Source organism: Poromitra crassiceps (assembly GCF_964638095.1).
Source record: "Poromitra crassiceps genome assembly, chromosome: 13".
Classification (NCBI taxonomy): domain Eukaryota; kingdom Metazoa; phylum Chordata; class Actinopteri; order Beryciformes; family Melamphaidae; genus Poromitra; species Poromitra crassiceps.
Genome location: NC_139644.1, coordinates 25791463 through 25813645, shown reverse-complemented (window position 1 = coordinate 25813645; position 22183 = coordinate 25791463). Strand labels below are relative to the sequence as shown.

Genomic DNA, 22183 nt, shown 5'->3' with positions numbered 1-22183 from the left:
TGTTTGCCGTGGATCACGGATCTCTGACATTGACAACTGAGTGGACCCGTCGCGTGGCTGTCACAGCTGTCAATCACCCCTTTTTATATCGTCAAATGACTAATTTAAAATGAACTTATATATATTTTTTTTGGCTCATGTCCCATCTACTAGCATGGGTGAGGCAAGACTTATGACTAGAGGTCTTCGGGTATGTCCAAACCCCTAAATACCCGAGGGTCTGATGGGGTGATCGGGTCCAGTCAAAAGAAGCGACTGCGGGTCGGGTCCGGGTCCGACATTTATCGGTTCTGTACAGATCCGGGTCTCAGCTTTCTAATAATAGACGGGTCCGGTTCGGTTCTGGATACTACATTTCCGGACACGTCTCTTTGGGTTCTGGGACAACTTTTTGGACCCGTGAAGACCTCTCCTCAGCATGGTGTATTTATTAATGATAACCTTGTTCTCTAAGGGCTTCAGTGGATGTAAGCCAAGCCAGAAAGCAGCCACTATACAACACAGCTGCCAGAACTCTTCCCTGAGGCAGGCAGGCACTCAGGCAGTGCATTTGTTTTGTCAGGCTGCGTGAATGTACCGGTACTCGTCCGCTCGTTGAGAACAAGATGAATGGTGACTCATGACAATGTGACTCCCCCCCACTTGTTTGTTGACAAACTGCATTTTTAGAAGGAGTTTATTCACTGGTGAACTTTTTGATGAATTGTTCTGGATGAAACTGCCTGTTCATCCCATTGACTGTATAGGATATGGACGAGGCGTCCCCGCTTCCTACCGCTATGCAAAAGTGAAGCCAACATAATTACAGTATGTCTCCGCGAGCTGCCATCTTGCTTGTGTGACTTACTTTGGGAACTTTTATTACATTGTATTGTGGTTGTATCGAATCATAAACACCATCCCTGTATCACATCATCGCATCGTATTGTGAGATAAGGATATTACCGTATCCCAAACCTACATTTATTGATTGATTGAGTTTCCTGTATTTTGGCAGAAACCTCTATATAGACACAGAAAAGCAACCACAGTAGATGGTGTTCAGGCTCAACTGAGACTACTGTGATTACAGATCAGTCTGGATCTGCTGTAAGCAAGAAAACTGTCATCAGGTGAAAGAAATTCCTTCCAGGGTGACATCATCATCTCCATTACCGCTGTGGAGACAGACATTCCATTCCTGCTTTTCCCTGTCTGCGCGCATTCACAGAGAAACTGCGTGTTTGTATGTATGTGTGTATTAGAGTGTAACGATACACTGTGCCGAGCTTCATCACACACTGTCTAAGCTAAGCCCTTGTTCACACAAGACGCCGAACGTAGCAGAGCTGAAGCTTGAGGCAGGCACAAGCTGAACTCATGCCTAACCATTCACACAAGAAGCCTTCTCTTTTCCTCTCAGCGCCTCCTCGGTGCGCCTCGAACCCGCCCACAATTCCCATTGACTTCATGCCTGGCAGCTTCAAGCTTTGCGCGTCACGCTTGGAAAATAGGACTGAATCCTGAAGGATCGCTTGAGCAAGGTGTGAGCATGGCTTCAGCGTGACACGCAAGCGGATGGTGTGAACAGCCTCGCCTGTTAACAAGGACGCCTAAATGAAACTTGTGGGTTCAGCGTAGGTTGAGCTTAGGTTGAGTGTTGCTTCGGCGTATGGTGTGAACGGGGGCTAACCCAGTGGTTCTCAAACTTTTTGTTGCCTTCAGTACCCCCTTTCCCTGATTTCTGAATTAAAGTACCCGCTTTCCCTGATTTCTGAATTCAAGTACCCCCTTTTCCCGACTACAACACTGCAAGAGAAAACTATAGCATACTGTATAGCCTAATGCAATGAATGAATGATAACCCACCTTTTGAAGAATATAACATTACAAAATAAGAAATTGAGTGAAAGAGTGGAATTAGTGCCTCCTCAGCAGATTTATTTTAGCATTTCATTTATTGTCATGATTTATTCTTAAATTTTTTCATTTTCCCCTTTCTCTCAAGTACCCCCTGCAGTACCTCCACGTACCCCAAGGGGTACGTGTGCCCCAGTTTAGGAACCACTGGTCTACCCTATTCTTGTCTGCTGGCTGGCTGAAACATGAACGTTGTGACTGTGTGCTGACGCCTGTGTGTTGATGTCAGGCTGCATCTGAGTCTGCAGTGGCATCGTAGAGATATAGAGCAGAAGTCCCTGCTCTACCCTGGTTGGTGGTACAACCAGGGTAGGGTTAGGGGCATGTGGGAAAAGCAGCTGCCAACTGAATATACTACTACGTCAATACTGCACCAATTTGTACGATTTCTGGTCAGATTTCAGTTGTAGGCCTACATTAAAAAAAATGAAAATAGGGTCCAGTTTGAAAAATACTGAAATTCTCCTTTAAGGTTAGGGTTATGGTTTGGGTTAGGTTTAAATAACAAAAACATTATGTGACTTATGGTTGAACGCGCTGGGTCTCCTCCGGTGTCAAAGGCAGAGGCTTGCGCCCATTTGGCGCCCTTTACACTGTGCTATTTCAATAGCAGGCTGTTGTTATTTACACAGCCACTAGAGGGCTAGGCTATAACACTCATATTCAACGTATCTGTGGTTTGCAGAAAGGTAAAATGCCTCAATTTTATTCTGGCAACTGGGCTGCATAACACCCTGTTGGGTCCCTGAAGTGTGGGCTAGGGTTAGGAACTGATCTGAGGGAACATAGGGTGAGGGAACATACTCTATACACACTCCCTCTGTGTGTGTGTGTGTGTGTGTGTGTGTGTGTGTGTGTGTGTGTGTGTGTGTGAGACACGTGTGTGTGTGTGTGTGTGTGTGTGTGTGTGTGTGTGTGTGAGACGTGTGTGTGCGTGTGTGTGTGTGTGTGTGACAGCTCCACAAATCTAGGGCGCTGTTCTAACATCTAAGGCCGGAAGATGATGATGGCATGGTGATTCACACATACACACACTCACACACACACACACACACACACAGACACACACACAGACACACACACACACACACACACACACACACACACACACACACACACACACACACACACACACACACACACACATGATACAGATACACACACACTTCATTCGTTACATCCCAAATGCAATAATTCATTTCTGATTCAACTGATTGTGTAACAAGGTTCAGGTTTTATTTCAAAAGGAAGAAGTGCAGGCTTTGAAGGCTTTGAAGGCAGATGCGTAGCTCTGACATGACACAGAAAGACACACAGCACTTACACACATATTGAAGAAGGTAGAGGACACAAAGACACACAGCACTTACACACATATTGAAGAAGGTAGAGGACACAAAGACACACAGCACTTACACACATATTGAAGAAGGCAGAGGGCAGGAAAACCCAGGGATTTCTGCCAGCTAGTGCTTTACAGTACTTTGGCAAAGCTGCCCTCTATGGAAGTGCCGTGTAGTGACAGATGTTTAGATATTACAGACAAGACACTTATATGGACAGGATTCAGGAATTCCCCAGTATATTAACTCATCTTAAACCACATTGACAGGAGAGAAGTACAAGTCATCGATCTATCAATCTATCAATCTATCAATCAATCAATCAATCAATCAATCAATCAATCTATCTATCTATCTATCTCTCTATCTATCTATCTATCTATCTATCTATCTATCTATCTATCTACAGTATCTATCTATCTATCTATCTATCTATCTGTCTATCTATCTATCTATCTATCTATCTATCTATCTATCTATCAATCTATCTATCTATCTGACTCCACTTATAATGCTGCTACTGATGAATTGTATAATCACAGTAAAACACTTCGCTTTCTTCATATCCGTATGCTTTGAGAGGCATTGTGTGCATTTTAATATCTATATATGTGTTTTAGTTCGCTGAGGGAAACAAAAAAGCTCACTGAAAATAGCAGGCTTGAAATGTATTATCAGCATCAAGTGGTTAGTAGTGTACCTTTAGAGTCCAGCATATTATCATATCTGTTTTGTATTTTACATAAAGCATTGTTCATCATATGGCTTCGATACAAGTGGTCTATGCATACTGTATATATTAAAACATTTTTCAAAATATTTCAGAAGATTACACAACCTGGCTAGTTGTTTTTGTGTCTTAAATCTCTGAATGCCAAAGTGTCCATCTCATCACAGATAATATCTTTGGCTAAGAGCTACTTGGTGTTGGCATTACAGCGCTGGCTCTGTGTTCCCACACTTAAACCAGGTTGGCACTTCCACAGGGGAGCTGCAGTGTGTGACACAGCTCCCCCTACAGGACAGGATCTTCCATGTTCAGTGGACGCGGGGGGACTAGACCACCTCCACGTAGTTGGCTGGGTACAGACCCTCCCTCCCCCCATCCTTCATCCCCCGACACCAGCCTTGATCGTCCTCATCCTCGATCTTCAAGAACTCCTCACCTGCCAGGTAAAGAGGGACAGAGACACAGGATGACGATTCAGAGCAGTGATTGTACTAATAGTGAGAACACTAATGCTAATTAATTAGATTGGGTTAGATTAGATTAAACATTAAAGGGACAGTTCAAACAAAAATTTAAATCTGTCATCATCTACTCGTCCTCATGCCATCAATAATAATCAAAGTTTGATTAAAGTTGAGAGTTGAATTAAAACTGGGCTTTCACAAAAGAAAAATCATGTATCACATGCGGTATTTTTAAGGTCTGTACTTTATACATAGTTTAAAACACTCAGTACTGAGAGACAGTGTAATGGGGATAACATTAAGACAAGAGTACCCCAAATTACAATAACTTTAAAATAAAATACACTCAATCAATCTACAGTATAGTCAATGCACAACCATGCATAGGCAGAGTACAGGCACAACTGGTGTAGGTGTGTTTACCTGCATTAAAGGAGAGCTCATCTGTGTCCTGACCCACATAGTCATACAGAGCCTTCACTCTCACTCCTCCAATCATCACACTGGACACAGGAAGAAAAGATGGATGACCACTCCCACAGTAACAGCCCCACAGCATCAGTGTGTCCAGTCCCACAGTAACAGCCCCACAGCATCAGTGTACAGATCTTTGACCAGTCCCACAGTAACAGCCTCACAGCATCAGTGTGTCCAGTCCCACAGTAACAGCCTCACAGCATCAGTGACCAGTCCCACAGTAACAGCCTCACAGCATCAGTGTGACCAGTCCCACAGTAACAGCCTCACAGCATCAGTGACCAGTCCCACAGTAACAGCCTCACAGCATCAGTGTGTCCAGTCCCACAGTAACAGCCTCACAGCATCAGTGACCAGTCCCACAGTAACAGCCTCACAGCATCAGTGACCAGTCCCACAGTAACAGCCTCACAGCATCAGTGTGTCCAGTCCCACAGTAACAGCCTCACAGCATCAGTGTGACCAGTCCCACAGTAACAGCCTCACAGCATCAGTGACCAGTCCCACAGTAACAGCATCAGTGACCAGTCCCACAGTAACAGCATCAGTGACCAGTCCCACAGTAACAGCCTCACAGCATCAGTGTGACCAGTCCCACAGTAACAGCCTCACAGCATCAGTGTGACCAGTCCCACAGTAACAGCCTCACAGCATCAGTGACCAGTCCCACAGTAACAGCCTCACAACATCAGTGACCAGTCCCACAGTAACAGCCTCACAACATCAGTGACCAGTCCCACAGTAACAGCATCAATGACCAGTCCCACAGTAACAGCATCAGTGACCAGTCCCACAGTAACAGCCTCACAGCATCAGTGTGTCCAGTCCCACAGTAACAGCATCACAGCATCAGTGTGTCCAGTCCCACAGTAACAGCCTCACAGCATCAGTGACCAGTCCCACAGTAACAGCCTCACAGCATCAGTGTCCAGTCCCACAGTAACAGCCTCACAGCATCAGTGACCAGTCCCACAGTAACAGCCTCACAGCATCAGTGTCCAGTCCCACAGTAACAGCCTCACAGCATCAGTGTGTCCAGTCCCACAGTAACAGCATCACAGCATCAGTGTGTCCAGTCCCACAGTAACAGCATCACAGCATCAGTGACCAGTCCCACAGTAACAGCATCACAGCATCAGTGACCAGTCCCACAGTAACAGCCTCACAGCATTAGTGACCAGTCCCACAGTAACAGCATCACAGCATCAGTGACCAGTCCCACAGTAACAGCATCACAGCATCAGTGACCAGTCCCACAGTAACAGCATCACAGCATCAGTGACCAGTCCCACAGTAACAGCATCACAGCATCAGTGACCAGTCCCACAGTAACAGCCTCACAGTATCAGTGACCAGTCCCACAGTAACAGCCTCACAGCATCAGTGTGTCCAGTCCCACAGTAACAGCCTCACAGCATCAGTGTGTCCAGTCCCACAGTAACAGCCTCACAGCATCAGTGTACAGATCTAGAATGTCACTCACCTCCTGTCTATCGTTCCTTTCTCTTTCTTTTCCACTACTTTCTTCCCTTTTTTGCTTTTCTTTTCGGGCGTCCACTCCTAAAACAACAATTGTAAAAAACATTGAGCACTCAGATTTTGAATTTAGACCCTTACTTTGACCACAAGGGTCCACTAGATACCCAACACACACCTGGGATGTCCAGGATACTGTGCAATGGAATATAATACTGTATATAATACTGCTATAAGTCATGGTTATAGCCATATCAGTTTTATCACAGAGGTCTCATTAAGTTTCATTGGCTCCAGTAAAAGAATGTGTAGAACCATGGTGGTGTGTGTGTGTGTGTGTGTGTGTGTGTGTGTGTGTGTGTGTGTGTGTGTGTGTGTGTGTGTGTGTGTGTGTGTGTGTGTGTGTGTGTGTGTGTGTGTGTGTGTGTGCTTGCGTGCATGCATGCATGCATGCATGTGTGTGTGTGTGTGTGTGTGTGTGTGTGTGTGTGTGTGTGTGTGTGTGTGTGTGTGTGTGTCTGTGTGTCTGTGTGTGTATGAGACAGGGGAAAATGTATATAGAGAGGGAGAGCACAAGAGGGAGAGAGATCCTTTATGATGATGCTTTGACAATATTGTTCTCTACTTTCATGGCAAGAAAGCCCAGCACTGCCTGCTGAATTGAATTGAATAGAATTGTTAGATCCAGGTAGGCACTTTCTCTGTAGCCTAATGTCCTTTGAGACATACTTGTGATGAAGGGCTATAGAAATAAAACAAAAGCAAACAAGAAGAAACAGAGACAGAGAGAGACATGAGGGAGAGAGAGAGAGAGAGAGAGATGGAGGGAGAGAGACATCAGACATACTGCATATTAAGGCTGACAACACTGCTGTATTGATTTTGTTCAAATACTGTTTGCCTCATCTGCCAATGTACTGTATCTTTCATCCATATTGGATCAGATACAGTATGGTGTATATATGCCAACAAAACTCTGAATATGGAAATGGTCCATATTCTCTGTACTTTCTGTCATAATATATGAACTCAACCACTATTCTAGACAAAAGGTCATATTTGGAACACATACATGACAAAAACAAGATGTATCTGGTATCCTAGTTAGTATTATGTCCTCACAATATTGAGTGCATATTTGACCAGATAGGGTTATCAACAAAACTCAGAATATGCATCAGAAATGGTCTGTATGCTATAGAGAATTTCGGAGATATCCAGTTGTAATATTTCTGAGATTCTGAGAGAGACAGAGACAGAGAGAGAGAGAGAGAGAGAGAGAGAGAGAGAGAGAGAGAGAGAGAGAGAGAGAGAGAGAGAGAGAGAGAGAGAGAGAGAGAGAGAGAGAGAGAGAGAGAAGACCTGGAAGTGTGGCCAGTCGGTAGGCATGCCAGGGCCATGGGTGTTCTTCCACCAGCGGAGGTCGTCCTGCTCGTCAATAGCCATGAGTGTGTTGTGGAGCTCGTTGTACACCGCCTTCACACTGAGGGACACACAACACAACACAAACACACAACATCAGTGTGTTGTGGAGCTCGTTGTACACCGCCTTCACACTGAGGGACACACAACACAACACAAACACACAACATCAGTGTGTTGTGGAGCTCGTTGTACACCGCCTTCACACTGAGGGACACACAACACGACATGAACACACAACATCAGTGTGTTGTGGAGCTCGTTGTACACCGCCTTCACACTGCAGGGACACACAACATGACATGAACACACAACATGAAACAACACACAGCTCAGGTCAGGTTTTCTGCCATTTGATGTCTGGTGCTTTCTTTTGCTTTCCTTGTGTTGCATACTGCGTTACATCACATTGTTATGTGATTGATTGTTGATCGTATCTAGTTACACTCGTCATTATTCTCTCTAAAGTCCTTTGACTTGACTTGACTTGATGCTGTTTATGGCTGATTTGACTTCACTGGAGGGGATGAGGACAAAAGTACCAATCTTTTGGATTGGTAACTGTAATGTTATTACTGACATTAAAATTGCAAAAGTAATGACATTACTTGAACACTTCACCAATACACACTCAGTGTCATATTCAAAGACAGACACAGTCTGAGGCTGAGCAGTAAAGAGAGAATCCAAAGAGTCACTTCAAGAACTCCTTTATAGATGTATTTGCTTTGATCTAAGTGTATCTATGCTTCTAATGGGCTTCTATGAGCTTGGAATGCTTCCCAGTGTTTTTTTAAGTCAAATGAAACAGATCAGAACAGAGTATATCATTTATCTATTCTACCCCACCTCTCTCTGTGGCACTTGCAGATTTGAGAAAGTAATTAACTTGCTGTCTTGGCCATTATTTTGGCTATTATTTCCATTATCAGAGACGAATAGGGAAGTGAGAGAGCATGAGCTTCTAATATGTTGTGGAATGTGTTTTAATTGGGGCTGAATTAAGTCAAATGATTGATTTTGCCGTAGTTAGCTCCAATTAGGCAGCTAAACACAAGCTGGGGACAGCTGGAATAGAAAACAACCCAACTCACAGATCATCCATCCTTCTCACAAAATGATTAATTCCAGAAAACTGTGACATATCTTGTATTTTTAGGGTCTTTTCAGTTTAGAGTGAGAACGATACCAGAGAGATTATAATGCACAAGGTACTCCAAACTAGGATTGATTGATTGATTGATTGATTGATTGATTGATTGATTTGATTGATTGATTAATTTGATTGGTAGCACTTTACATTACAGCTTGGTAACAACATGGTAATAGGGTAATAGTGTGAAAATAATTAGGTAATATCATGTAATGTAATTACCAAAGTAATAACCAGGTAGTTTCTGTGTAATAACCATGAATCAGGGCTGTAAAATGCTAAACTCCCTTTTTCCATTTCATTTTATGGTAATATTATGTAACCTGCGTAGTGTTGACAGTTACTGGCAACAACCCATGTTAAGGGCTTGCCCAGGGGTGGAGGTGGGATTCAATCCACCGATCTCCCGCTTACGAAGTGCACACGCTAACCACAACCCCAAGAGAGCTAGCTCTGGATGTTTGCTTTAATCTACCATCGACATGAAATTAAGTGGAAACAGGGAGTTTAGCATTTTGCAGCCCTAATCCATGGTTATTACACAGAAACTACCACAGCTATTATTACTTTGGTAATTACATGATAGTATCTAATTATTATCACACTATTACCTATTACCATGTTGCTACCGAGCTGTGATGTAAAGTGCTACCGATTAATTGATTGATTGATTGATCGATGATTATCCTTCCATTAAAAACTGGATTATGGCAGGTCAGTATCATTCATCTCCAAATGATGTGATGCACACACACACACACACACACACACACACACACACACACACACACACACACAGCAGTGCTGCGGTGTACCTGTCGTTGGTGGTGACGTCCAGGTGTCTGTGGATGGAGAGGAAGGCCTGTTTGAGGAAGCTGACCCTCTTGCGCTCCTCCTCCTGGGATTGGTCAAAGATGGACTCCATCTCCTCCATGTAGCGAGGAGCGTAGCGGCTCACCTCCTCCAGCACCTTCTCATAGCGGGAACGCACCTGGACACACACACACACACACACACACACACACACACACACACACACACACACACACACACACACACACACACACACACACACGCATGCATGCATGCATGCATGTGCATGCACACACATACACACAGTCTGAAATAAGAATGACAACTAAATGTGAAACAAAACTAGATGCCCTAAGGGTAAAACGATGAGGGTGTCTGGGTAGTCTAGAGGTAAAAGCACTCGCCAAGCACCGCGGAGACCCGGGTTAAAGTCCTGGTAGCGGTAGTTCCGGCTTGGTCATACAGACAATACAACAATTGGCCGCGTCTGTGTTAGGGAAGCGGGTCACGGTGGGGTATGTGTCCTTCGCTGCACTAGTCACTAGTCACTAGTGCCTCCTCCCTCCTCCGTCCTGCTGGCACATGTACTGTATCGGAGGAAGCATGTGCTAGGCTACAACTCTCCCCAGATCAGCAGAAGGGATGGAGTAACAACCAGGACAGCAGGGGGAATTGGGCAAGTACAATTGTGTAGAAAAACTGAAAAAAAGAACATGATAAAAAAGAAAAAAATGAATGAAATGAAGTTGAATTAACTAAAGCTGAGCCAAAGATACTGCCTAGTTCCAAAAATAACAACAAAATATAAATGCTCATGTATTATTCATAGATTTAACTTTGATCCAGTTTCCAGTGTGGAGGGAGCAGTAATTTACTCTCCCCACTTATTTGAATGTACCTCATGTAGTGTTAAGTCATGCAAAAACAACAGTAATCATGTAGCCTACTTTCCTCATTCTCTCCCTAAACTGGGAATAAATGAAAGGACAAACAAAAACTGCATTATGTGGAAAAACTAAAACTACAAAATTAGAATACTCTTTGAAACTAAAACTAACAAACACACTCTGAAAACTAACTATGACTAAAGTGAAGTAGAAAGTCCAATTGAAATTAAAATAGAACTAACTAACTAGAGACCATCTTGCATTGGGATCACCCCAGCCACAACACCCTAAAGTTGAGTGGCCAATGTGGGGAGGGGGGACGCGCCCCTTGCTTTGATCACACCCGTTTTTGAACTCAGCTGTCATTTTGATGTTAACTGCACACCTGTAAAGTCAACACATTCTCACTCCCAACCCATCAAAAGCTGACGTTTGTCAGGACTCCTTGCCGTCAATTTAACATGTGACCACCGACTCTGCGCGCTAGTGAGTTTGCGGCTAATGTCCTGGTTCGGCCCGGTAACATGTCCCAGTTAATTCACCGGTCACACACTCACAAGGTGAAAACAATACCAGCCAATGCTGTCGTTGCTGGTAAAAATGTGAAAGTTGAACCTTGATACTATACACGTGCGCATGCACACACAACTTTGCCACATACAGTATACACGTGCGTGCGCGCACGCATGCACACACAAACACCATTCACTAATTTTATTTGTATTCACTTAAAATGTATTTAATCAGGTTAGTCCTGTCAAGATTATGAATGTATTTTTCAAAGCAGACCTGGTCAATGTTGCAGTTCAACAACATATAACAATGTAAAAAGTCAGAACACAGTTAAAGTCACATAAAATAAAAGTATAAATGTATAACATAAAAATAAAACAGGACACAAGCTTCATCAAAACCTGATGAGTCTGAAACTTTGCGTGTGACAGATGGATGGATGTCAGAGTGGATCCACAGTAGAGAGAAGGTTGCTCACCTTCTCCGCCTCCTGCTGGACCAGCTCTCTCTCCTCCTGGATCTTCCTCTGCTTCTCGATGGCCACGTCCGGGTTGCCCTGAGCGTGCGCCTCTCGCTCCCTGGCTAGCTGCTCCTTGCGGCTCACCTTGTGGTACGCGCTCCTGGCTTTATCCAGCTGGAGACCAAGCACACCACACAGTCACCTTCACTGACCCCAGGAACTTAGTGGGAAACTCTTCTTATCAGGGGCATTCAATTAAACACTTGGTCCCACATCTTCTCCTTCAATTTCTCCTGAAGTAGCTTCAAAGTAAGACACTTTTTTGGCTGTAGGACAAAGTCAACAAGAACTCAACAGGTAATTCATAAAATAGCATTTGTCTCCATCGACTTTGTTAGTGAAAAGAAAAGCAACACAAATATGGCACTGTTCTCTGCAACCCTCTTATTTCACAGTATTGTTTTCTAAGGGTCTGTTTATCTGTCATATGGATAACAATGTATTTTTTTGTGCAAATTACCAGCAATAGCCTGGTATCTAGCCCCTATGAATCACAGTTTTCACCACTCTTATGGGCTGTATACCAAGCTAGCGAATGAATGTACAGTAACTTCAAAATGTCACATTTCCAGCCATTGAAATACTACTCTTCCAATCATACCAGACAGGTCGGACATGAACTTGTGACATCAGGTCAGACCAATCACAATCTAAAGAGTGAGAGTGGCTGCCAGCAGGGGCGGAGCTAGAAATTATGGGCCGTCTATACAGGAGGTGACTCTGGGCCTGCCTCCACCTTCCTCTCATCTCCACACCACCATTCCTCCACACAATCTTTTACTGATCAGTTATTGGACACATCCCTATTTTAAACCATGGGTTTTGGACATTACTCTGATAGGCCTAATTAGCTGTCATATCCATCATTTCAGCAGTAGCCCCCTGTTCCAAATCTCAAAGTCAAAAAGCAGCATTTCACCTGTGAGCGTTTGAACCGTTCAGACCTTTTTAAGACGTTTGGCCCAGGGCTTCTGAGCGCGTGCGAAGCCCGTGTCAAAGTCCTGGGACTCCTTGAAGCCTCCGAACAGCTTCTTATGGAAGCTGTCCTTCTGCCAGGTCCGGACGCGGTCTCCGTCCTCCGACACCAGGGAGCGGCAGATGGAGGCGTGTAAGGAGGCCAGGCGGTCAGCAGAGGACAGGAAGCACTGCCACGCCTTCAGCAGAGAGCCGTACAGGGGACCTGAGGGAGGACAGGGACAAGGTGAACCAGGACATCCAACTTATGTAACTGGGGGGTATTTGGGGTGAAGCCCCTGGGCTGCAGTACTTACTGGAGTCCACCAGAGGCTTCCACTTGTTGCTCCACTCGCTGAGCTGCTGGGCGTACTGCCTCTCCACGCGGGCTCTCTCTTGGAAACATGCCACGATGTCATTACAGGCCTGGAAGGAGTCTTCTGTTCGCTTCACCGTGCGCTGATAGTTTCCAGGCTGATGGGGCACACACAGAGAGAGAGGAAGATACACACTATAGATGCTGCTTCCACAGACAGGTTTGTGAAGGCTGACGCCAATACCAATTTGAATTCAATTTCAATGTGATCATTGTATGCCAAAAACAATCAGAGTATTCAGTGTCTTCCAAGTGTTTATTGCTGACAGAGAAAAGCCTCTTAAGCTACATTTAGACCATAAAACTAAGTTAGACATCAAATAAACACTAAAACCATTGAAGCCCAGCATACTACGATTACTTCAGCACCTACTACTACTACTACTACTGTAGTACTACTACTACTACTACTACTACTACTACTATTACCACAACTACTACCATGAGCATCGACCGATGCCTCGGCTCATGATCAAGGCCGATAAACAAACAAGACTAGCGTTACGTTCAAAACCTACTAACCTATATGGCTGGATCGTGTGTGATGTGTTAATAGTTAACCCTAAGTCCATTGGCTTAAAGGTAATGAATAACATTACTTGAGAATTGTAAACGTAGCAAGACTTCAACCAGCTAAACTAGCTTACAGGCTTCGAAAAGCTATTGTATGGCGTCCCCAGCCCCCACTCCTACTCCCGACGAGCCGGGGGCGTAAAACACTTATCAGATTGTCATTTGATTGTCCTCTCTTGATCCATGTCTCTCACGCATCTTTGGAATTTCGAGGGCCCTGCCCGCATTGGGGCCCTGGATAGACAATGCAGTTTCTCCTCTCACTACGACGCGCCTGCACGTTGCATAACATAACATACACATATTTTGTTCTTCAATAGTGTTGCTCATATAGTACTAGATCATGCCAGCACCTGCTGTCATGAGGCAGAGGATGAGGACAGGATTGATGAACCTCTCCTCTCATCTCAAGTCGACAATCTGCTATCATAAGCGATTAATGATTTGATAGTTTTACCCAACGTTAGTCACAGTTGCTTGCATTTGCTAATGGGCTATAGAGATAGTCTTGATTCAATTATCAACTTGTTAACAATGTTTTGGGGGATGAACATGTCTCTCTCCCTCTGTGTGTGTGCGTGTGTGTGTGTGTGTGTGTGTGTGTGTGTGTGTGTGTGTGTGTGTGTGTGTGTGTGTGTGTGTGTGTGTGTGTGTGTGTGTGTGTGTGTGTGTTTCAATGCACCAAGCTAATTTCGCACAGTATGGATTCGCAGGACACAATCTCCGGTCTATCACATTGTTGTCACCTCTAGTAACTTGTCTGTCAACAAACATTAAACATACAAAAATATGCTTCGGGGCAGTTTTTTTAAAGTGCACTGCAGAAGTCGAGGCAATGCATATAATAACATTAGTCTTAAATAAATGTTAATTTAAGGTCAGTAAATTTGTGTTTCATTTGTTGTTATTAAATTGCTGTATTTTATCAGATGCAAAACAACAACAACAACATGATATCGGTATTATATATCAGCCATTGGCCGCCCTGCTCTCTAAATATCGGCATCGGCCATTGAAAAACCCAATCAGTCGACCACTAATGCCTACTATAGGCTACTACTATTACTACAGTGACTACTATTATTGCTTTTGCTATTAATAATAACAAAAGGTTAATAATAGCTTAATACATTAATAATAGCCTATTATCAATACTACAACTACTATAGGCGACTAATAATAATACTAACACTGATACTAATAATACATACTGTATTATGACTATCATACCAAGCCTAAACAGTAGAGAACAGATATGACCCATAATGATCCAGCAAGACACATGGATACACACACACGCACGCACGCACGCACGCACACACACACACACACACACACACACACACACACACACACACACACACACACACACACACACACACACACACACATGCTACTATGATATGCACACAATGTTTGCTTGCTGTGTGAAATTGCTACTGGCCTGAAACACTGTCATCACAAGCTCTACTTGTGTTACATAACAGTCATAACACGGCCCAGCTTGCATCTTCCTCCACGCCTTAAAAAAAACTGTGACACTGCTGTGGTCGAAGGTCGAAGGTCAAGCCCATGTGTCAGAAGTGCCACTTTTAATGGTAAGTTTCCCTGTGTGTGTGTGTGTGTGTGTGTGTGGTCGAGGCTAATGGCGGCAGCGTGGGGCGTGGTCAGCGCACACGAGGCCATAAAAAGCCAGACGGAGAGGGAGGGCAGGAGGGCAGCCGAGGAGGAGAAGCGCTGAGTGGAAGAACATATCTGAAGCAAGTGTTTTGTTTGTGGATGTGGAATCTGGAAATCTCCCTGCAATTTTCCTGGCAGTCGCCACCAGCTCCTACTCACCACACACACTCATAGTCTCTTTTTGGCTTTCCCTCTCTCTCTGCCTCTGTAGACACACACACACACACACACACACACACACACACGCGCGCGCGCAGTCGTGCACACACACACACACACACACACACACACAGACATTTACAAGCTATAAACTGGTGTGTGTGTGTGTGTGTGTGTGTGTGTGTGTGTGTGTGCGCGTGCATGCGTGTGTGTCTGTCTGTCTGTCTGTCTGTGTGACGTGTGTCTGTGTGTGCCTGTGTCTGTCTGTCTGTCTGTCTGTCTGTCTCAGTAGGGGTTGAAAGTAACCAAGAAGTATGTCTTATTTGACTGTAACTGTAAGTGCAGCTTTGAGGTACTTCAGATGATAAAAATGTTCACTTTAATACTGCCAGCCTTTATTGAAAACAATCACAGCAATCAATGCTCTCTTAATGAATACTTGGAGGTGTTTTTGTGTGAGTATGCTTTATCAGGATGGGTTAAGGTACTTTACACCATTGGACTTTTTTTTTTTTTTTTTAACCTTTATTTTACCAGGCGAGACAATTAAGAACAAAATTCTTATTTACAATGTCGACCTGCTATCTCTCTCTCTCTCTCTCTCTCTCTCTCTCTCTCTATCTCTCCTTCTTTCTCTGTTGGGGTTTGCACTGACTTTCCTCACTCGTCTGAGAATTAAGCAGAAACAGCTGAGGAATCCACCCTGAGGCCAACAGCAACGCTGCACAAACCCAGTCGGCCAATCACTGAGGCCGACGCAAAGCCGATACGAGAGAGTCTATCCAAGCAGCCAATCACGGCATCAAAGAGAAATGGCTATGGTCCTCGGTCGAAAAAACTGGTTTCATGTATATAATTTACCGTGTCCAGACTATGACTAAAGCTTGTTCTGTCAAGGCAATGCACAAGTCCTGTGACACTGTAGCCAATGTAGATCCAGTATTGTTGTAATAAGGGAACTGGTTTGTAAGCCTTGCAGCAGGATGTACAGTAGGCTATGTTTGCATTAGTGTGAACAGCTCACTCGTACACTATACAGTTATACACTACACACAGCGTGCACCATAATTGAAAGCATCTTGATGTCGTGATGACTTTGCAAATAAAAAACAGAGCGGTCCCTGTTTGCAGGATAATCACAGACAACGGGCCCTGAAACACATCCAACACAACAGGAGGCTGCCAAAATGACAGGGGGAGATGAAAGTGGGGCAGCCGCTACCAGGCCGACCGACCGGAGACAAAGCCAGTGTTAAAGTGCTACTTCAGTCAAATGAGATAGTCAAGTATACTGAATGTCAGAAGTGTTTACAGCTCCTCACCGAGTCCGACACAGGATTGTGTTTGGTTTAATCAAGATTTAAATAGGATTGGTCGCGTAAACTTGCTGCTTTTCCTTTGGACTCGCTTCTTTTGGTGTGCTTATACAGAAGGCTTGACTTTCTTCTCTCTTTTATGGGGCTTTGATTGGATTAGGATTTTATGCATTGCCCTTTCTTTGATGTCAATGTGATGTTTGATCTAAACTGATGAAATCAAGTTTATATCAAAATAAAAATGTTAAACATGGTGTGGAAAACCGAAGTGTGACTTGTAAACAAAGTCTGCGTATTAAGACAAACCGTTCACCAAAAGTCAAGTCTGCGACTTAACCCAAACTATTTCATGCTAATGTTCAGTGAGTTTGGTCTGGCCCCACTTTCAGTCTGGTCTTTATGTAATGGTAGCCAGCGGCTAGTCCTGTGCAGTGAGTAAAGCTACTCCTCAAGACCTCAACAGACGCTCTAGCAACAGACGCTAGAGCCCATGGGCTTTTGCCTCCTTGCTAGAGCGTCCACCTGCCATGCCAGAGGTTCTCAGTTCGATTCCCAGCTGCGGGGGACGACACAATGCAGGTTACATTTAATCTGGACTAACTTTGTCTTGACCGCCATCTTTGTTGAGGAAAGTTAAGTTAAGCGGACCGTTATTTCTCCTCACAAAGGCAGAAACCAAACATTCCAGCAGAGGACTGGATACAATGACAAGGTTAGGCAATTCCGTCAAGGCTGCAATGCTTCAGAGGGCAGTGAAAATGGGAAAACTTGTCAGAGATCTCCAGAGAGGGAACACAGACAATCAAAAACCTTATGAAGTGAACACTGTAACAAAAATGTTTCCTGGGTGCAGCTCGATTAGAGCCAAGATAGGGAGTACCGACGTATAATGGTTGCAATTCACATTTAAAAATGATAGTGTGGCCTTGTTTACACTGTGGCCTTGTTTACACTGATATATAGCCTAAGCAACAATACTGTTTAGTCTCTCTTCCCCGCAGCAAGGTCATCAAGACCCGAGAGGCCAAGGGAAAGAAATGGAAGTACTGGAAGACAAACAGGCAAACAAAGATACTGTGAGACTGTAGTCTACACACACACACACGCGCGCGCGCACGCACACACACACACACACACACACACACACACACACACACACACACACACACACACACACACACACACACACACACACGCACACACACACACACACACTCATCTTACCATCCAGAAGCTGCGATTGTTGGCATCCTCAGCACCGTTTTCTGATGGGAGCGTCGACATCCTTGTCTCTGGGAGAGAAAAGGACATGATCACTCACTCTACCTTTAAATCTGCAGTTACCTCTCTAATATTATATGGAGCCCTAATGGTGACATCTGTCATTAAAAACATCATGCATGGCCATGACTTATTAACGCATGGGAAAAAGATCCTATGTTGTGGTCAAGACTTGGGAATGACGTTTGAAAATGACTTGAGAACTTGTTATTCCGTGTTGGGATGGCTGTAGCATGTGGCATCAGGGGCACCATACATCCACCTCCAGCCATTTAGTCTCCAAAGTCCTTCCAGTTGGTCGATGATAAAATCTGTAACTTGCCCCAAGTCAGCATGCTGTCTGCGTTTGAGTCTATAGTGTGAGCATGCAAAAGAAGTGACTTCAGCATGTCATGATTCATTGCAAGATGAAAATAAAAGGAAATCAATTCAAACTCCTCCATGTTTGCACACTTCCTGTTTAAGCACCCAGATGCTACTGTCTGGTATTATCCACTTGATCAACAAACAACATAATGTGTTCCCCATGTGGTGACCAGGTCATCATAACCATCTTGTTCCCACACATTACTAACTCAGGACCACGTGTTCCTACAGTAAGTTGTCGCCACAATATCGCCTCTTGCTCCCTTTCGTTAATAAGTCATTTCACACTTCTTTTCTCCCATTTTCTCCCTATTGTGATCGGCCAATTCCCGTATACTGTCCTAGTCGTTTCTCCACTCCCTCTGCCGACCTGGGGAGTGTTGTAGCCTAGCACATGTTTCCTTCCTACGATACATGTGCAGTCATCAGCCGCTTCTTTTCACCTGACAGCGAGGAGTTTCACTGGTGGGACGTAGCATGTGGGAGGATCACGCTATTCCCCCCAGTTCGACAGCTCCGCTTAAACAGGCGCCTCGGCCGACGAGAGGAGGCACTAGTGCAGCAACCAGGACTCATATCCCACCGGCTTCCCACCCGCAGACTCGACCAATTGTGTCTGTAGGAATGTCTAAGCCGGAATTACCGCTACTGGAAATTGAACCCGGGTTTCCGTGGTGGTCTGTGAGTGCTTTTACTTCTACACTACCCACATGCCCTCCCTACACATGACTTCTTTAACCAGTGTCATCACGCTATGTCTGTATTCACATGTACAGTAGGTATTAATTATAATGGCCAGTGGCATTAGGCATGTAGCTATGGAAAAAGAAGTGTTATATAATTGAATAGTTGTCAAAATGGAGTCCGGGTGCAATCACGTCAAAATTAGGACTAGTCTCATTTCAGTATATTTTAATTCAATAGAAATTGTCCCAATTACAGAATGTGTAAGGATGGCTTGTCGAGTGTCAGAAAGTCGTTGGCTCCCTCCTTCCCCTCAACAAGACACTGTGCTCACAGAAATATTCACTCTGTTTAATCAAAGCTTTCACTCTCATCATCGTTATCTCCTATACAGTGCAGACACTACAGTTCATCTCCTATACAGTGCAGACACTGCAGTTCATCTCTTATACAGTGCAGACACTGCAGTTCATCTCCTATACAGTACAGACACTACAGTTCATCTCCTATACAGTGCAGACACTGCAGTTCATCTCCTATACAGTGCAGACACTACAGTTCATCTCCTATACAGTGCAGACACTACAGTTCATCTCCTATACAGTGCAGACACTACAGTTCATCTCCTATACAGTGCAGACACTACAGTTCATCTCCTATACAGTGCAGACACTACAGTTCATCTCCTATGCAGTGCAGACACTGCAGTTCATCTCCTATACAGTGCAGACACTGCAGTTCATCTCCTATACAGTGCAGACACTACAGTTCATCTCCTATACAGTGCAGACACTACAGTTCATCTCCTATACAGTGCAGACACTACAGTTCATCTCCACTACAGTTCATCTCCTATACAGTGCAGACACTACAGTTCATCTCCTATACAGTGCAGACACTGCAGTTCATCTCCTATGCAGTGCAGACACTACAGTTCATCTCCTATACAGTGCAGACACTACAGTTCATCTCCTATACAGTGCAGACACTACAGTTCATCTCCTATACAGTGCAGACACTACAGTTCATCTCCACTACAGTTCATCTCCTATACAGTGCAGACACTACAGTTCATCTCCTATACAGTGCAGACACTGCAGTTCATCTCCTATGCAGTGCAGACACTACAGTTCATCTCCTATACAGTGCAGACACTACAGTTCATCTCCACTACAGTTCATCTCTTATACAGTGCAGACACTACAGTTCATCTCCTATACAGTGCAGACACTGCAGTTCATCTCCTATGCAGTGCCGACACTACAGTTCATCTCCTATACAGTGCAGACACTGCAGTTCATCTCCTATACAGTGCAGACACTACAGTTCATCTCCTATGCAGTGCAGACACTACAGTTCATCTCCTATACAGTGCAGACACTACAGTTCATCTCCTATACAGTGCAGACACTACAGTTCATCTCCTATGCAGTGCAGACACTGCAGTTCATCTCCTATGCAGTGCAGACACTACAGTTCATCTCCTATACAGTGCAGACACTGCAGTTCATCTCCTATGCAGTGCAGACATACAGTTCAATACAAAATGTATCAACGACTATACAACGAACTATATAGATCCTCACTGCCGTTTCAAATCAAATCTTCTGTGGACCCATTACAGAATTGGATTTCATGTTGGAAGCTTGACATGGTACATTTGTGTAAAGTGAAAGGAGGCAGAGGCTGGGAGATCAGAAGTCCCTCTCCCAGCATTCCCAGCATTGAAACTTGAGCTATCCCAAAATAAATAGGGGGTAAAGGTCACCACATCCTCGCTCTCACTCTTTTTTCCATGCTAGTGCTCATCTTCTTACACGTAAAAAACACACACAGGCAAACACGCGTGAGTCAACAACAGACACAAGCTCACATGTCAAGAGAGTGGCTGCATGTGGAGCATGGAAGCAAACCCTTACTGTAAATAACAGAGGCGAGGACTCGCAGTCACATGACGTGGACTCAAGTTACACTTGAATCACAATTTGAAGACTGCTTGAGACTCAACTTGATGAAGAGAAGATTTTAGACGTGACTTGGATTCTAGGATCTCTTGTGTTTGTGTTAATGACATCATGAGATTGAAATTCTGCTTTCTGAATTTGGATGGAATGATTGAATTTATTGACGTTTAAGTTGATTAACTAACGGTGGTCTTACCAAGTTTTTGTCCTATGAAAACGACACTGCATTGAAAAGTCCTGGATATTGATTTTGTTGGACTCTTGAAGTGGGCAGAGGTGAGAGGCTCTGACTTGAATGTTATGTTATGCTGGTGCGGTGCCATTTTTAGAGCCTGCGTTTCAATATTGAAAAAGATAGAAAGCACATAACAGTTCAGCCTCCTGTGTGTCAGATGTTTGATGCTCAGTATCTTCTCTCAGCACTCCGCCCAGACTGAACCTAATAATGCTGGTCTCCCCTCCCTGCAGTCTTCTCCCCCCACGGCTCTGTCAGGCGCACAATTAGATTCAGTGATTTCCCTCAGTGTCCCGCTGCTCACGGGGCATCACATGCTCCACTCAGAGCATACTGTACTGTAACCCGGCCCCAAGCTTCTCCATGCTGCCTCTGCTGGGGGGTGTGGGAGATTACACAACCCCCAATACTGTAGGCAGGAGGTCAGGAAAATAATGAAGCGCTTCCCGTTTAACCCTTGACCTCTGCTTCCTGTCCCCTCACTGGCTGGCTCTCCCCGGGGCACGGCTGCGTCAGGGCTTTCAGAGGGGAGGGGAGCTGCCATGCCTCCCTAATAGCCTATATGTGAACAGCCATGAATCTCTAAATTCTCTAACTGTTACCTTCTTGTAAATGAAATAATGCCAAAGTTTAACAATTCATCCATTTGCTGTGGACCCCCTGGAACCCCACCAAGGACCCCTGGTGGTCCCCAGATCCTGGTTGAGAACCCCTGCTCTATACCTTTCCATGATTGGATTTCATTGTAGGCCTCTCAAATGTGATTTTATACGCTATAAACATTACCCTAAAAGCGCAAGAGGAGGAATGCTGTAGAACGTAATGCCTATAGTGAAATTTTATTTCACCATATCTTTCAAATATTGTCTAACCTTTATGAGCAGTTTAAAAGGTCCTC

General features: G+C 44.4%; 1 protein-coding gene across 2 annotated transcripts in view; it reads right to left on the bottom strand.

Moving 5' to 3' along the window:
* Window positions 1-3123: 3123 nt before the first annotated feature.
* Window positions 3124-22183, bottom strand: part of LOC310787201 (protein kinase C and casein kinase substrate in neurons protein 3) — a 20907-nt gene continuing 1847 nt past the window's right edge. For both annotated transcript variants that reach the window (XM_083648566.1, XM_083648567.1), the window contains 9 exons: window positions 17980-18047; window positions 12969-13125; window positions 12642-12877; window positions 11656-11811; window positions 9780-9955; window positions 7752-7872; window positions 6397-6473; window positions 4860-4939; window positions 3124-4408 (listed from right to left, as the gene is read on the bottom strand). In XM_083648566.1, the coding sequence (XP_083504692.1) occupies window positions 4299-4408; window positions 4860-4939; window positions 6397-6473; window positions 7752-7872; window positions 9780-9955; window positions 11656-11811; window positions 12642-12877; window positions 12969-13125; window positions 17980-18039 (1173 nt within the window). In that variant the 5' untranslated portion in view covers window positions 18040-18047 and the 3' untranslated portion in view covers window positions 3124-4298. The remainder of the gene's footprint in view (window positions 4409-4859; window positions 4940-6396; window positions 6474-7751; window positions 7873-9779; window positions 9956-11655; window positions 11812-12641; window positions 12878-12968; window positions 13126-17979; window positions 18048-22183) is intronic.